Here is a 15,025-nt window from a genome sequence, read left to right as displayed (position 1 = left end):
CTTCACACCATTCAATCCGACTTGTCTTGATCCAAAAAAAATAATTATGGTGAGTCAAATACTCAAATGCACAGGCTCGGCTTCTATTACCCGCTGGCCGCCCCTCATGTGTTGTTTACTTTGCAAGTGCCGGAGTAAACAACAACACAAAACCGAAAAAAAAAAGTTTGCTCCATAGCCAGTGGCGGCAAGACACACAAAAGACATGCGGCCCATCGTTCCACTAGCAACTGGTGGGAAGGCCACACCTCTCGCCTAGCGCACACGGACATGCTGCAGCAAACGCGCCGTCACCACACCACCACTCAAATCGTCAATCCGATCCGACGCGTGCCTCTGATTTGCTTGTTGGATTGAAGTTCAATTGCTCTCCACTCCGACCTCAAAAACATCATCCTTCCGCATCAGCCCGCATCGATAAACATTCAATCTACAATCACCAACAATATCACACTCAAGTTGCAGTTTTTGCAACGAAAAACGTAAATATGGCTTCTAACCACTTTGACTCTCAGGCTTCCACCAACTACAAGGAGGCGTTTTCGCTGTTTGACAAGCGCGGTAATGGCCGCGTTGCGCTCGACAGCCTCGGTGACCTGCTGCGTGCCTGTGGTCAGAACCCGACCCTGACGGAGATCCGCGACCTAGAGAAGAACGTGGGAGGTGACTGTGAGTAGGAACGCATATTCTGCTGAGGACGATGCAGTCTTTGGCTCCAGTCTGCTGGATGAAAGGGTAATGTACAATTAGCCGTTGCTGACATGGGCCAACTTTGCAGTCGATTTCGAGACCTTCCAGCGCGTGCTCAACAGGCCAGGCGGCTTCCGTGACCCCGGCGAGCCCGAGGAGTACTGTCGTGGTTTCCAGGTGTTTGACAAGGACATGACGGGCTTCATCGGCGTCGGGCAGCTCAAGTACATCCTGACGAACCTTGGCGAGAAGATGACGGATGAGGAGGTTGATGAGCTGCTCAAGTCGGTCGACACCAGTTCGGGACAGGTCAACTACACCGGTAAGCCAGAATTTAAAAATCTGCTGGAGGCCACAATGGCCGGGATATAGCCTCCATTTGCAGGTGACTAACTTGTTCCCTTGTTCATCCTTGCAGAGCTTGTTCGGACCATCTTGGCCAACTAGAGCCAATACATCCGATTAGGAAGCCGGTTGATAGAGGGAAGCGGAACGATTACGATACACATTTCTAAAGGAGACATATCATGAGGACAGCATTCGGGTAGATCATGGGGACACATACTCCCCTGGTTGTCTGTTCTTGCTGGGATACGGCAAACGGGACGGCGTTGGACGGGTTGTTTGATAAACATTTGGAATTTGATAACACGAATTTTTTTGCCCCTCTTGTGTTCACTCGCCATAAAACAAAGTCATGTTGCGTTGCCTACTCGAAGGCAGCGAGCTGCTGCCTTTACGAGTGCGGCTCTTTCATGTTTGACGCCACGCGTACAAAGGACTAATGAATACTAAGACAATTAGTTCGGTAAGCCCCTATCTATGATCCTTCCTTGACATCTAACAAAGCGGTGTAATACCTGTTGTTTGTTCAGATCAAGGCCAGAACAGAATAAGAGAAACAAGATATCCGACATGGAGGACTCCCCAGCGGTTACCTGTATCGTAAGTTTGCAGCTCTACACTCAGAGCCTATACCATTGCGGACGGCATAGGTTAATAATAATCTCTCTATATTGGCTTGCAATCGCCGAAAGTGCCGCGTGACAAGATCAATATTCAATAATTTGGGCTTTGTAGCATTACGTATCCAAGGTAACCAACAATAGCCATCTCGATTGATAATCTCTTCGTGTGGCTGCTGACAGCATGGAAAAAAAAAAAATGTTTACCCTTGCCTTAAAACTACCTCAGCGTCAGCTCTAGCAGTCCTGGTACAGCTAAACGGCAACTAGGTACCTACTTTGGCACAATTCTCGGGTTGCGGAGAAATTTGGAGATCGGGCTTGGCACACTACACAGTTTGGGTTTCTTCTAGCCAAGACCGACATAACCAGAAGGTGCCAACGTTGTCGCTTGCCACGGGCCGGGCGGGCATGGTATATCGCCAAGAGGTGTGATTTAGGCCAAGACGTCTACCCAGAAGGCACGGAAACGACCTGCCACTTCCGCAATGGTGATATTTTTCCAGAGGCCATGGTATCCAATGAAAGATCCAAATGAGGACTTATCCTTCCCTGAGCAAAGCTCCGCAGAAGGGAAGCGGCAACAACCCTTGACGGGGCATGCATATAATGGAAAAGAAACACCTACAGAAAGACTTTGTAAGCCTTCGTCCAAGATTCAGCTTCAACGTCTGTCCATATAAACGAGCCTTTTGCCCCTCCTCGTTGGGGGGGGGGGGGGGGGGGTTTATACCTCTTGAGGTTCTTTTCCCCCTACCTCCAGGCTGGTCTCAACTTTGCTAGAGCTGCTCGTCTTGGTTGCCAAATCTAGACAGAATTATTTGGCAGCAACTCGTGCACTGCCTATGATGGTTCGTCACTTGCTATCTCTCGGTGCCGCCCTTGGCCTCCTCGCTTCGGCGACGATGGCCAAGGAGATGCCGGTTAACGAGGAGTTGGCCGCCATCTGGTACGACTCTGGTCTGGCCCACGAGGAGTCCATGCACCACAAGTCAGAGCTGTGGAGGATGGAGAGGGAGATGGGTCTCATGGACAGCGAAAACTACCCCGAGCTTGGATATCATGCCTGCACCAATGGGTGGATCGAGGCAATCCCAGGGGACCGCATGCATACATTCCGCTGCGACCAGGTATGATACGGCCTACCTTGTCATGAGCTGATGAGAATTGTTGGGTTTGGGGATCTGGGCATGAGCTAACGAGTGATATACAGATGGATTTATACCATTTCTTGTCGCACGGTGCCCTGAACAGCTCTGGCCAGGGATCCGGAACCTGGGGCTGGGTGTCTGACGATGGGCGCGAGTTTGCGGCCATTGGACAGGAGGACGGTGCAGCCTTTGTCGAGATCAAGGATGGGAAACTCGTGCTTGTGGCGAGGCTTCTCAGCCGCCTACGGCTTTGGTTAGCAACTGGAGAGAGATGGTACGTGTTTGTGGCGGTCTGGATGTTCTGGATGAGGACTGTCACGGAGATTCTAGCTAACTCTCTCGCTGTAGAAATCCTACAAAAACTACATGGTCATTGGATCCGAAGCCGTTGCACACGGCATTCAGATCTTTGACATGACCAAGCTTTTGGACATTGACGTTGAGGCCGCCGGCCCAGTCATCTTTGATCCCATAGCGGACCTCTCGGGCTACACAAACGACCTACCTATCGGCCGAAGCCACAACGTGGTTGTGAATGAAGAGAGGGACTACATGGTGGCGGTTGGCTCCCAGCCCAGAAACGACAGCTGCCGTGCGGGCCTCATCTTCTTTGACATTACCGATGTCGCCAACCCTGTTCGTCAGGGCTGTGCTGCGGATGACGGCTATGTTCACGACGCTCACTGTCTCGTCTACCGCGGCCCCGACAAAAGGTACGATGGCAAGGACATTTGCTACGGATATAACGAGGACTCTTTGACTATTTACGACGTCTCCGACAAGACGACGACCAACCTCATCTCCCGTACCTCATATGAGGGTGTCAACTATACCCACCAAGGCTGGGTTACCGATGTCAACAACCAAGAGTTTTTGCTTATGAACGACGAGCGTGATGAGCGCTACAGAGCAGGACCCGCCTCGGACGGATTCCCCGTCGTCTACGTCTGGGATATCCGCGATTTGGAGAATCCCAAGCAGACAGGGACGTACGAATACCCAACCAGAGCCATCGACCACAACCTGTACATCAAGGACGGCATCATGTTCCAGAGCAACTACGGTAACGGCTACCAGCTGATGGACGTCTCCTCGATTGGCCCTTCAGACCCCACGGGCTCTGGGATCTGCCGCGCCGCCTTTATCGACATTTACCCAGAGGACGACAACGTCGCTGGCGGTGGCATTATCGAGTTTGTGGGTACATGGTCTTCGTGGGGTTGGTTTCCTTCAGGTTACCACGTCGTCAACACCATCGAGCGTGGCGTCTTCCTGGTCAAGCCGACGTCCCTCAAGTGCCCACCGGCACCCACTTGCAATGCAGACAACTGCCTACGTGCCATGCGTGCGGAGAGTGTTGGAGGTCGCCTCGAGGAGAGCCAGGAGTTCTGCGCAACTTACACGGCGAACCTCGTGACCGAGGTCAGCGTGCTGCCGGAATATGCCACCAAGGCCTGCACCGGTGACGCCATCTCGCGTGTCAGCAGTGCTTGCGCTTGCATTCCTACCGTTGCTCCGACGAACTAGGGCTTCTAATAGGTACTTGTGGGACAGATATACCATTGCTCAAGAAAATCTTCAAGGTCCCGCAATGCCCAAAGATAAAATAGAATCAAACGGCTCAGCTGAAATCAGCCGAGGGCTTGACATATGTCTTGCTAAGATTAAGTTCTTATAGCCTCTATATACATCTAGTCCAGTTCTTCCAACTATGTACACAAAAGTCGTAATTACGTTTAAAAAGATTTGTAATTGTATCTGGCACTAAAAGGGCCTAGAATTGCTGGGAGATGCAGCCGAAAAAAAAAAAAAAAGAAAAGAAAAAAAAAACCATCATGGCTGGCTGGCTTTTTTTTCAGACTCAAACAGACTGGATCCACTTGCTCACCAACTTCTGGATATCGTCGCTGTTGCGCTCCATGAAGAACATGTGGCCGTTGCCATGGATGCCGACATCGCCCAACTCGACGTGCTTGGTCTTTTCGCACCCGGCCTGCACGAGGAATTTTGCGGTGCAGTAGTCGTATGGGGCGTGGTACGAGGCTTCGGCCGTGACCAGGAGTATGTCCTTGGAGGCGAGTTTGGTCAGCTTGCGCGGGGCCGGGTCGCTCTCCTTTTGCATCACGCAGTCGACCGACGAGCCGTTGACGCCGCCGTCGGCCCTCGCGGGGAACACCTGCTGCACCAGGTCCTTCTTGGGGTCCGAAACGGCCGGGTCGAACGTCAAGGGAATGTCGGTGAGCCCGTAGGGTCGCGCGGCCTTCTCACTGAAGATGGCCTCGCGGAACGGCGGGCCCGTCGGCTCCAGCATGATCAAGCCTGCCGTCAAGTCGGGCTTGGCGTCGGCGATGACGAGAGGCAGGATTCCGCCCTGAGAGTGCCCGACCAGGATGGCGGGGCGGCCGATGAGCTCCAACAGCTTGGCGCCGGCGTCGCGGACCGTCTCCTGCTGGTACGTGGCGTTGCTGACAAACTGCACGTTGGAAGAGTAAAAGGCGTCAAATACGGCGTCGCCCATCTCGCCGCTGCCGGGCCACTGGGTGTGGTTGACGGCCTGGGGCCAGAGATTGTACTTTTGCACGGCGGTGAAGCGCTTCGAGATGAGCTCGGCCGAGTAGGTCGACTGCTTATCGGCGTTGTGACCGGGCTGCCAGGCGGAGCGGCCGCGGAGCGTCTGGTCGACCACGTAGACCTCGTAACCCTCGTTGACAAACAGCGACGCCCACCCGCGCCCGCCGTCGGGCTTGTTGAGGAAGTTGGTGCCCGTCTGCGCCTGGCCGTGGATCAGGACCAAGGGGTGCTTTTGCTTGACGCCGTCGGTGGGCATGAGCTTCTCCACGTACATTTGGTCGCGGAATATGTGCTCCCCCGTACCCGTCCCGTCGTCCACGTACTGTCCGCCCACCATGAAGTAAGTCCGGACGGCGGAGATCTCGTCGCCGCCCCCGGCCGTTTGAGATGCTGCCGAGGTGGTCAAGCCACCCAGGCTAAGTACGGCCACGAGGACGGCGACCTTGGGAACCTGCATGACGGATTTTGACTTCCCCTCGGTGAATGCTTTTAGAAAGGCTTTTTCCTCCTTCTTTTCTGTCCCCTTGAACAAGGGAGCCTGGGATTTTTTCCACGCCGGAATAGGGTTTGTAACGGTGGGTAACGGGTTTTAACGAGTGGACGGGAATGGGTCAAAAAGTCCGTAATGGTAAATACGCGATTCTCGAGAATGAACGTAACGAGCTCTTTCGATCAAGGCTCTGAAAGGGCTCAAAAAAAAAAAAAAAAGAATGGATGCAACTCTATGGTGCAGTTGGCGTTAATTTCTCCCCCACGATGTTGTAGGTTGCAAAAGGAAAGAAAAAAAAAAAAAAGAAAAAAAAAAAAAAAAAAAACCAACGTGAGCCGGAATAGAAAAGACAAAAAAAGGACCTCGACCCGTAAAGAGGCAGTGCGTCCGAGACACCCCCAAATTACTCTAGACAAAAAGGTATGGCTCTGCCAATGAAACGCTTTTTTTGAACTTGGCGTGGGATAAAAATGCTACATGGGCATCATCTTGACTCGCTACCCACCTTGTCTGGTACCGTGAGAAGTATGATTTTGAACGGGGTTTGGGTAGTATGTATGTAGTTAGGTAGGTAGGTAAGGTAGGTACCTTGGTTTACTTTGATAGCACTTGCTCAGAAAACAGGTAAATGCTCGAGTTGTAACGTACGTGATCAATTCTTGTCCCTTTATGCGGAGTGACTGCGCAAAAGAAAAAAAACGAACCCCGAGGGAGGAGGACAGGGTCCTACTCTGCTATATGACTATGGGTAATGCCTCGACCTCCCTCCTGTTCGGCAATAAGCAGTCTTCGGTTACATAAATTTTCGGTAAAGACAAATATATTAAAGAAGAGAAAAAAAAAAAAACTTTTCGGCAAACATGCAATAGTCAAAACACTTATGTATTTGTTGCTGTAACTACTCATGCTCTGTCTTTTTCTGATGACAAAATTACTATACAAGTCGATGATGTGGAGCAAAATGCCAAATTTGGAAGAAAAATACTCTCTGATAATACCTGGTAGCCCTAGAAAGAATTCAGAATTCAGGGATCATGTCTGCATGAAACCTGCTCGGAGCTTTGTTTGCATAACCCGCTTGTCTTGGAAGAGGAAAGGCTCATGTTATGAATAGCCGTTGGCAGTGAAGAAACAGAGCCGCATGAAACTGGAAACGACAGTCTGTCACTACCTTAGTCAAGGTAGCCATCAATGTGCCTGCCCATATGTTGCAACCATCAGCTCATTTAAGCACAACTATTCAGTCCTACGATTTTCTTTTTCTTGGTTTTGTCACTTTTGTTTGTTCGCTCCTTGATTCTTGGTCAAAGTAGGGAAGCTTTTTTCCTTGTCCCGGGATTGCATTCAAAGAAAATAATTTATTTATTTTTTAAATAAGAAAAATCAAAAAGAAGGAAAAGAAAAATAAAAAAGAAGAAGAAGAGACAAAAGATGACCTTCCAGGAAACGAAAATAGCGTCTCATGCCACTCACCTCGCTCACGACTCGCCGAATGTTTTAAATAGTACCCCTGGGAAACTCGGTGGGTACATACACGGCTGTCTGTCATCGACTCCCTTGTTCATGCAGCGAGCTAATAGTGTCCACCTTCGATTCGGGTTGACCACCCGGAGCGAGCGACTGATCGATCACAAGGCAAAAAGAGAGTCCTTCCCAAGAAGGTATCTTGTTCCAAAAAAAGGTTGGCAGTGTTGGCAATGATCAGCAAAGGTATAAAATAAAAACCTCGTTAAGCCTTATGATAGTGCGCCCGTATTGCATTTATATATAGAGCATGTCACTTATATAGCCACCTGAACAGAGCACATCCATAAGGCTGGGCATTGACTTGTGAGGCGCAGGTCGACAGATGTTGCCGATGTGCGATGATTAAAAAAAAAACCATGTCTACATTCTTTTGTCTGCAGGTACGGCGGAGGAAGGTTCTTTTGCATACTGCTACGTATTGTAGAGTACACTTTAACAAACCCTGGTTAGAAATTAGCTGTCAACGGTACCATAGACTCACAGCAGGAGGGCCCAGAAACTTGCAATACAACCAGTCAACGACCAGGCCAGGGATCACCTCATGCGAAGTGACTAGCATACCTTGTAACGTCGGGGATCGTATACTCGACCAAATTTCTGGGAAAAGCACCAGGTAATAGCTTGAACGCATTATTTGTACAGTAGATTTCCCCATAATTGCGTCCTCAACCCCCCCTTGTTTAAGCTTCCTTTTCTTTCTCCCCATTATTTGTCTTGTTTTTTTCTTCTTTTCTTTTTGGTAGTCTACCGAATCCAAGTCCTCGACAACTGCTAAGCGCACTCTTCACCGGCAACGCTCGCGAGGGGCGTCAGCATCCATCCTCTCGACTATTTTATTGATGAAGGGTCTAAACCATTAGGTGCAGCTGCTCATAGCGGCACCCCTACCGGATAAAGATGGCCCACGTTGACTACCCAACACTGCTGGTACACTGGCTCTTCAGTTTCTTAGCGGCTGCTATCATAGTCGCACGGGTTGTAGGGCGCAAAATCGTCTGGCGTAAGCTGAACCTGGGCGACTGGCTCAGCATAGCAGCGGTTGTCTGCATCATAATCCGCCTTATTATGATTCATTTTGTCTTGACGTTGGGAACGAGCAACGTACCAGCAGATTATAGGAGGTCACATCAGTTTACTCCTCAAGAGATTGCCGAACGCGAGATTGGGGGCAAGCTGGCCCTCGCCAACCGTGTCTTTTACAACACCTAGTATGTAATTTTTTTTTTCTCTCCTTGATTCCTTCAGCATTTGAAAAAAAAGCCCGTGTTAATAGCCTTCAAGTTTGTGGTTGCAAAAGCTTGTCCTCTTGGATGTCTACCGCAGACTGTACCAGAACCTGCGATTCGAAAAGATAGTCGTCACCAGCATACTGGTGATATTCTTTGGCACGTATGCTGCCTGCCAAATTACAACCTTTATCGAGTGTAAACCGATACAGCTGTACTGGCAAGTGGTGCCAGATCCTGGTAAGTTCTCTTTCTCTCGCTTTTTTTCTTCATTGTTCTTTGTTGCAAATGTGCAGTCCCAGACACTTGGTAGAGTCACGGTCCAGAACACAGGCTGACTTTAAGGGCGGGCGACTTTCTTTTAGGCTCTTGCGTCAAGGCACAATTGCAGCTCATGGTGGTTGGTGTGACAAACATCGTGACCGACTTCATCCTCCTCGTCCTACCGCTGCCAATTGTCCACCAGATGCTCTCGGCGACGTTGCAACGCAAGGTTCAGCTCGTTGCCCTCTTCATGCTGGGAATCTTTATCATCGTCATCACCGCCGTCCGCCTCCCTATCAACTACAACAACGCCGAAAGCCAGCTCAGTCGAACCACATGGGCCAGCACCGAGCTGGTCGTGGCTGCCTTTGTGGTCAACGCCCCGACCATGTACGGGCTCTGGAACAAGCGGCGACAAGATAGCAAGAACAGTGCTTCGTCCCACTTCACGGGCTCGGGAATGTACGGCCTCGGGACGAGCAGGACCCATCGGAAGCTCCGCGATGAGGAGAGTAGCGGCAGCGATTCGTACGAGATGGACAGCCCTAGGGGGTCTTCGGGGCCTCAGAGTCCCAAGAATGCCATCACTCTCACCAGAGAAGTGATTGTACGGTCGGACACGATACCACGGGCGGAGCGGGACAATGATCGTGCCATGCAACCTAATCCACAGGCAGCTTGGGATAGCAGGAAGTAAGCCACAGCTGTTGAATGCAACAAACAGACTGTGCATGTTTTGGTTTGATTTGATCTGATTTGATTTGATTTTCATTTGGTAGCAAACACTATATTCCCCTATTGTTAGACATGCAATGATGAATGTAATTAGCATTATTTTGAATGACATGTAATGCCTTTTCATTTGACGATTGCTGGATGAAGCATCAGTACGAGAACCAAGATCGAAGTGTACTGTACACACCTATGAGAAGATCTCGATCAAATGTCAATTGGTTTGAAGCTAATCTGGATCTTGATTCCAGAACTAGATCTATAATTTTTTTTCTAGATAGAGCTTCCTTGTCGACATCATCTCTGTTATTGACAGTTTAATCGGTTCAAAAGACTGTTGGGAAAGAGTATTTTTTTTTTCGGTATCGGAAAACTTGGGTCCGACAGAATGCACATGGTAAAAGAGTATATTATACACGCATGCATGCATCAAGCCTGAATTGGAAATGGTAGGTAGAGAACGATTGGCCAACGCATCGTCGTGATTTTTTTTTTTTTTCCTTTCTCCCCTGCTGTCGGGTAGGTAGCCGAATGATTGAAAAGCAAGCCATGATGTCACGCGCATGTGGGCGTGTGCAGACTTTTGACAGCGATACTGTAGGTCCGTGCTAGCCAACAAAGTCAATCCGTATCTTCGAGCCAATGGTCCTGTCCTTCTTCAGTGTAGTCCACCTATGGAACAAAATGATCAGACCCTCCGCATCCCGAAAGTTGGGCATCTAATGCTAAGGTACCTGACCTGATCTACTGTACAGCTTCTGGCTGCATTGTATGCCCAACCAAGCAAGAAGATAGCTGCTAAATACGATGCACTCTTCATTAACAGGTACCGTAACTTGCTGAGTTGGGTCGAGATGGCAATGAGGGGTTCCAGCACTCCCTCAACGTCAAAAGATTACTTGATATTTCTGGTTCTTCAGTGCGGGAAAGATTCATGAAAGTAGATAAATAAATAAAACCACCCCAAATGATTATTTGGTAGTTCGTTTTTATACGTCGTAAGTCTGGTGCATGTATGATTTACCCGATTGTCGTCTGATCCCCCCAGATCAGTTCAGTTCAGCCCAGCAAACCCAGCTACAATGCACGCACTTACTTGATGTAAGTGAACGAACCCCACCCCACCAATGCATGAGGCTTCCAGCCACCCCAACTTCAAGTGCCAATCAACTCAATGCCGGGCTCGTTGACGAGGTTGCAGCTCTGCCCAAGTCTTTTTTAATCCATTCCTACAAAGCAAAGTGCAAGTCGGACGAGCGGGACAGTCCTTTCCTTCGAGATTGTTCTCCATCCTTTAAACACCATCCTTTTTACAGAGCGACCCGTTTGACCAGTTCATCGATTTAATTACCTACCTACCTTTTACCAACCTACCTAATACCGATACAGTCCATTGTGCAACCTTCACTACCTGATTGTTGTGAGCTCAACCCTGCCGAAAACCCCCTCAAAACAAAAATTCCTTTCTCATAAACCATCATGGCTACAATCATGTCGACGAGTCCCGTGCCGCATTCCCCTCCCGGCAACGATGCCAAACGACCCAAAGGTACGTCACTAGGAATATAGCTTTATATATTTTCACCATGCAACATGATTGAATAAATCTGTCTCCCACACATAAACTAAATCACAATACTAATAAAAAAAAATCGCTCTCTTTGTTAGGCATCCTCAAGAATTCTTTCCGGGGCACACCACCCGTCTCCCCCACAGCCCAGCAGCCCAGCGCCACACCAGATGCGCAATCGCAGCACACCACTCCGCAGAGCCCCCGCCTGACGGACAAGGAGGTGACGATCCAGAACACGCAGCGCAATGCCGGCCACAGGCGCTCTTCGTCGGCGGCGCGCCCATCCGGTCCCAGGCGGCAGTCAAGCCGCACCCCTTCGCACTCGGGCGAGGCCGATGGCGAGGAGGAGGCCGACAGGCAGCGGCTCAAGTGGGACGAGGCGAACCTGTACCTGACGGAGCAGGAGCGCACCAGCACCATGAAGATCGACGAGCCCAAGACGCCCTACGCCAAGCACTACGACCCGACCGAGGACCCCAGCGACGACGAGATGGAGAACGGCGACGGCAGCGGTGGTAGCGGTCGTCGCGCCGGCGCCGGTCAAGACGAAATACCGGGCCTTTCGCTCGGTGAGCCCGAGGAGGCGGTGCCGGACGACGCCGGCAGGACGCGCGCGGTGCACGTCGACGAGATCCAGGGCAGCGGTCACGATAACGATGAGGACGGCATGGCTGGTTTGAGCGCAGAGGAGCGCGAGAAGCACCGCAAGTTTGAGGAGATGCGCAAGAAGCACTACGAGATGAGGGACGCGGCCCAGCTGCTGGGCCACCCGGAGGACCTGGACGATATGGACGAGGACGAGGACGAGGGTGTGCCTCCGGTGCCACCCATGCCTAATGGTCGTGCGTGAGGCTTAGGATTGCCTGTGGGGGGTGGGGGTTTCTCGACTTTTGTCTTTTTGGCGGATCTCGATCTTCCGACTTTTGATGCTTCCTTTTGCTCTTTGGGACGGCAACACATGATTACGGAACTACAATCCGAACACGAATTAAACGTTATGATTGCAAAGTGTTTTAATTTCTTTACTGGTGCATGGTATGGGAGAGGACGGTACTGTCTCGTCATTTGGTGCTTTTCAGGGGTGGTGAGCAAATACGGAACGGAGTATGACGGGGGTGTTCGCATGGGATTGATGATATGGTTTTTGTGTTTGAGTTCATCAAGGCCGGATGGGGGTTAATCGCATCGTTAGGTTTCGTAAGGTTTCGTGAGAACACGGATAGGCCCAGCCAAGATTGTTGGTTTATGCAGCTACTGGCATGCAAGGTAATCGTCAACGACCCAACACCCTCTAGTTCAACAGAAAACATGTCTCGGTCTACCGTTTAGAGGAGACCCTTCCTAGCCAGCTCCACCTTCCTAGCCGCCTCGCCCGCCTTGAAACCTCCGCGCGACACACATATCCTCTGACCTTCGGCCAGCTCGAACTTGTCTTCGTGGTCCGGGAAGGGACACGGGCAGTGGTGAGGGAAATGGACACAGGCTTAAAAATAATTTGAAAATTGGTTGTTAGCATTCCCATGCATCATCATAAAGAGTATATCCAAGACAACACATTTCCGCATCCGGCCCGGATGTGCGGTAATATGCGACGCTGGAATGCACGCAGGGGCTGTCGGGCGACCGATAGACGTGACGGAAAAGGAAACGCACCAAGAGTGTCGGGGCAGAGATAGTTGCTGCACACGGCCGCGTCAACGTTGCTGCGATACCAGGCCGAGTCGCTGGGGACGTTTTGCTCTTGTCTTTGTTGCTGCCCGCCGCCGCCGCCGCCGCCGCCAAACATCTGGTCAAAAAAGCCGCCGAATTGGGCGCTGACCGTGCCCATGAGCGCTAGCAAGAGGAGCTGGAGGACCACCGGGGACTGCATTTTTGGCATGTTCAATGAAGGAAGAAGAAAAGGCTAGCGATGTCAGCCGAATAAATGCGATAAAGAAAAAAATCGAAATTCTCGGGTGTTGTGGTCAAAGAATTAACAAAGTAGCTACGTATTTGGTAGTCCCATTGTGCCTGGAATCCTTGCTGTAAGTGGGATCCAAGGGTGCTTCGTGGCATGACAGGGATGTGCTCTTATCGCTATCGGACTTGGATGACTAAGCAGTAAAACTTCATCCCCGGCAACATCATCGTGGAGCGTGGAGCTATTAGGGGCAGAAAGCGAATCACGATAGCTTCGAAAGGTCGTTTTTTTTCGACAATCCGCCGCCCGATTGACTTTCGTGGGAGCTTCCACAGCGTCCCAAAAACCTCCCTTCGCTTATCCGATGAAGCTAATACCGCTGCAGCAGCCCCTCCGGGCAGTGGCTGCTGCCGGCGGCTTTCGGCCAGCCGCGACGGCCGCCTTCACATTCTCCAGGGCACAGCGAAGACCGGAGCTGTTATTATGCGCGCGCCAGAACCTTGAGGACAGCAGCAGGCTTGTGGAGGGTCGTCGTACTGCCGCTGTCAAGTCGGCCGGTGCCTACCGGATTCCGAACAAGAAGACGCTCATGAAGAAGATGGGCGCCAAGAAGAGTGGTGGTAGGTGAACTGGCTCTACTAGTTTCACGCGTGCATTTAATGTGCCAATGGATGCACCGAGGCGAAAGAGCTACAAAAGGAAGCTTGTAACCATGATCGCTAATCCCCCCAAATCACTTCCTTCAAAACAAAACAGACCAATATGTAATTCCAGGCAACATCATCTTCAAGCAACGCGGCACAATATGGCACCCGGGCGAGAACGTCATCATGGGCCGCGACCACACGATCCACGCCGCCGTGACGGGCTACGTGAAATTCTACCGGGACCCCGAGCTTCACCCGCACCGGCAGTTCATCGGCGTCGCCTTCAACCGCGACGACACGCTCCCGTACCCAAAGCACGGCGTGCGCCGCCGCAAGCTCAACATGGTGGCCGTGAAGCGCAAGGAGCCCACGCCGAGGGTCGAAGTCAGCCCCAGCGGCCTCCCGACGCGCGTCATCCGCAGGTTGGGCCAGGAGCCCACGCCCGAGGAGATTGCCGAGCCCGGCAAGGGCAAGCGCCCTCTGCAAAAGGTACAGCACAACATCCGCGTCCTGCGTGAGAACCGCATCCTGCTGCTGCACGACGACTACAGCTACCGCGAGTCCAACGTCGCCATCGGTCGCCTCATGGGTCGCTGGAAGGGCAAGACGCCCGGCTCCGTCCGCGCCGGAAGCAAGAAGGCCGTCTACCGCGCCAAGTACCGCGAGAGCCTCAAGCGCAAGGAGGTCTTTAGGCTCATGCGCGAGGAGGACGCAAAGAAGAAAAAGGAGGCCGAGGAGAGGGCCAAGAAGGCCGCCGCCGATCTCGAGGCAAAGAAGGCCGCTGCGGCGAAGAAGGCCGCCGAGGCCATGGAGAGGGCCAAGCAGCGCGAGGCCGAGGCCCTCGCCAAGAGCAAGGCCAAGGAGGCCGAAGAGAAGAAGGCATCAAAGTCTTGATCGAGGAACCCTGGCAGGAACTTTTGCGTGTGGGGGGTTGCCACTTCTCTTGTATTAATTTTATGTCTGTTCGACCTCTGTACAACAATACACTCGAAGATGCATCTGAGTCTGGTTTCTCTTGTTTTTTTTTTCCTTTATGGCCGTCTAGATTATTATTGTTAGCCTTTTTTGCTGTATAGGTATGGAGCTGTGCATTCGGGAAAATATGATGCTGAAAAGAGTATTTACGATTTTCTACAATGGCGGAACTCCGTTTCAATTACGGAAGATTTTTTTTCACGCATTTATGGCCGCTTATCATTATATATGGCACATTGAATGCCCTGCTACGCTCTATACAGCTGGCTCATGGTTCATGCATTGTGTAAATGCCACGCGACTTCAGGTGCAGA

General features: G+C 51.3%; 8 protein-coding genes across 8 annotated transcripts; 5 read left to right on the top strand and 3 right to left on the bottom strand.

Moving 5' to 3' along the window:
- The first annotated feature begins 122 nt into the window (after positions 1-122).
- Positions 123-1,455, top strand: PgNI_01511 (uncharacterized protein). Its single transcript, XM_031121582.1, has 3 exons — positions 123-669; positions 779-1,012; positions 1,109-1,455. Exons 1-3 carry the CDS (start codon positions 489-491, stop codon positions 1,135-1,137), a joined length of 444 nt encoding a protein of 147 aa, XP_030986717.1. The 5' UTR covers positions 123-488; the 3' UTR covers positions 1,138-1,455.
- Positions 1,456-2,457: 1,002 nt separating this feature from the next.
- Positions 2,458-4,333, top strand: PgNI_01510 (uncharacterized protein; the record flags this gene model as incomplete). Its single annotated transcript, XM_031121581.1, has 3 exons — positions 2,458-2,785; positions 2,869-3,096; positions 3,155-4,333. Exons 1-3 carry the CDS (start codon positions 2,501-2,503, stop codon positions 4,331-4,333), a joined length of 1,692 nt encoding a protein of 563 aa, XP_030986716.1. The 5' UTR covers positions 2,458-2,500.
- A 334-nt stretch (positions 4,334-4,667) lies between these two features.
- PgNI_01509 (uncharacterized protein) lies at positions 4,668-5,834 on the bottom strand (the record flags this gene model as incomplete). Its single annotated transcript, XM_031121580.1, has 1 exon — positions 4,668-5,834. The coding sequence occupies one exon, from the start codon at positions 5,832-5,834 to the stop codon at positions 4,668-4,670; it is 1,167 nt and encodes a 388-aa protein (XP_030988079.1).
- Positions 5,835-8,291: 2,457 nt separating this feature from the next.
- PgNI_01508 (uncharacterized protein) lies at positions 8,292-9,581 on the top strand (the record flags this gene model as incomplete). Its single annotated transcript, XM_031121579.1, has 3 exons — positions 8,292-8,602; positions 8,676-8,860; positions 8,986-9,581. 3 exons carry the CDS (start codon positions 8,292-8,294, stop codon positions 9,579-9,581), a joined length of 1,092 nt encoding a protein of 363 aa, XP_030988080.1.
- On the bottom strand, positions 8,583-9,949 carry PgNI_01507 (uncharacterized protein). The gene is made up of 2 exons (XM_031121578.1): positions 9,807-9,949; positions 8,583-9,679 (listed from the first exon to the last, which is right to left on the bottom strand). Exon 2 carries the CDS (start codon positions 9,654-9,656, stop codon positions 9,063-9,065), a length of 594 nt encoding a protein of 197 aa, XP_030988084.1. The 5' UTR covers positions 9,657-9,679; positions 9,807-9,949; the 3' UTR covers positions 8,583-9,062.
- Positions 9,950-11,095: 1,146 nt separating this feature from the next.
- Positions 11,096-12,039, top strand: PgNI_01506 (uncharacterized protein; the record flags this gene model as incomplete). The annotated part of the gene is made up of 2 exons (XM_031121577.1): positions 11,096-11,165; positions 11,285-12,039. 2 exons carry the CDS (start codon positions 11,096-11,098, stop codon positions 12,037-12,039), a joined length of 825 nt encoding a protein of 274 aa, XP_030988085.1.
- A 475-nt stretch (positions 12,040-12,514) lies between these two features.
- On the bottom strand, positions 12,515-13,059 carry PgNI_01505 (uncharacterized protein; the record flags this gene model as incomplete). The annotated part of the gene is made up of 2 exons (XM_031121576.1): positions 12,515-12,672; positions 12,843-13,059. The coding sequence occupies 2 exons, from the start codon at positions 13,057-13,059 to the stop codon at positions 12,515-12,517; spliced, it is 375 nt and encodes a 124-aa protein (XP_030988082.1).
- A 264-nt stretch (positions 13,060-13,323) lies between these two features.
- On the top strand, positions 13,324-15,003 carry PgNI_01504 (uncharacterized protein). Its single transcript, XM_031121575.1, has 2 exons — positions 13,324-13,709; positions 13,846-15,003. Exons 1-2 carry the CDS (start codon positions 13,454-13,456, stop codon positions 14,628-14,630), a joined length of 1,041 nt encoding a protein of 346 aa, XP_030988083.1. The 5' UTR covers positions 13,324-13,453; the 3' UTR covers positions 14,631-15,003.
- The last annotated feature ends 22 nt before the right edge of the window (positions 15,004-15,025 follow it).

Source organism: Pyricularia grisea, assembly GCF_004355905.1.
Source record: "Pyricularia grisea strain NI907 chromosome Unknown Pyricularia_grisea_NI907_Scaffold_1, whole genome shotgun sequence".
Taxonomy (NCBI): domain Eukaryota; kingdom Fungi; phylum Ascomycota; class Sordariomycetes; order Magnaporthales; family Pyriculariaceae; genus Pyricularia; species Pyricularia grisea.
The sequence above is the reverse complement of the archived record's forward strand: the minus strand, read 5'-3'. Positions and strand labels throughout refer to the sequence as shown.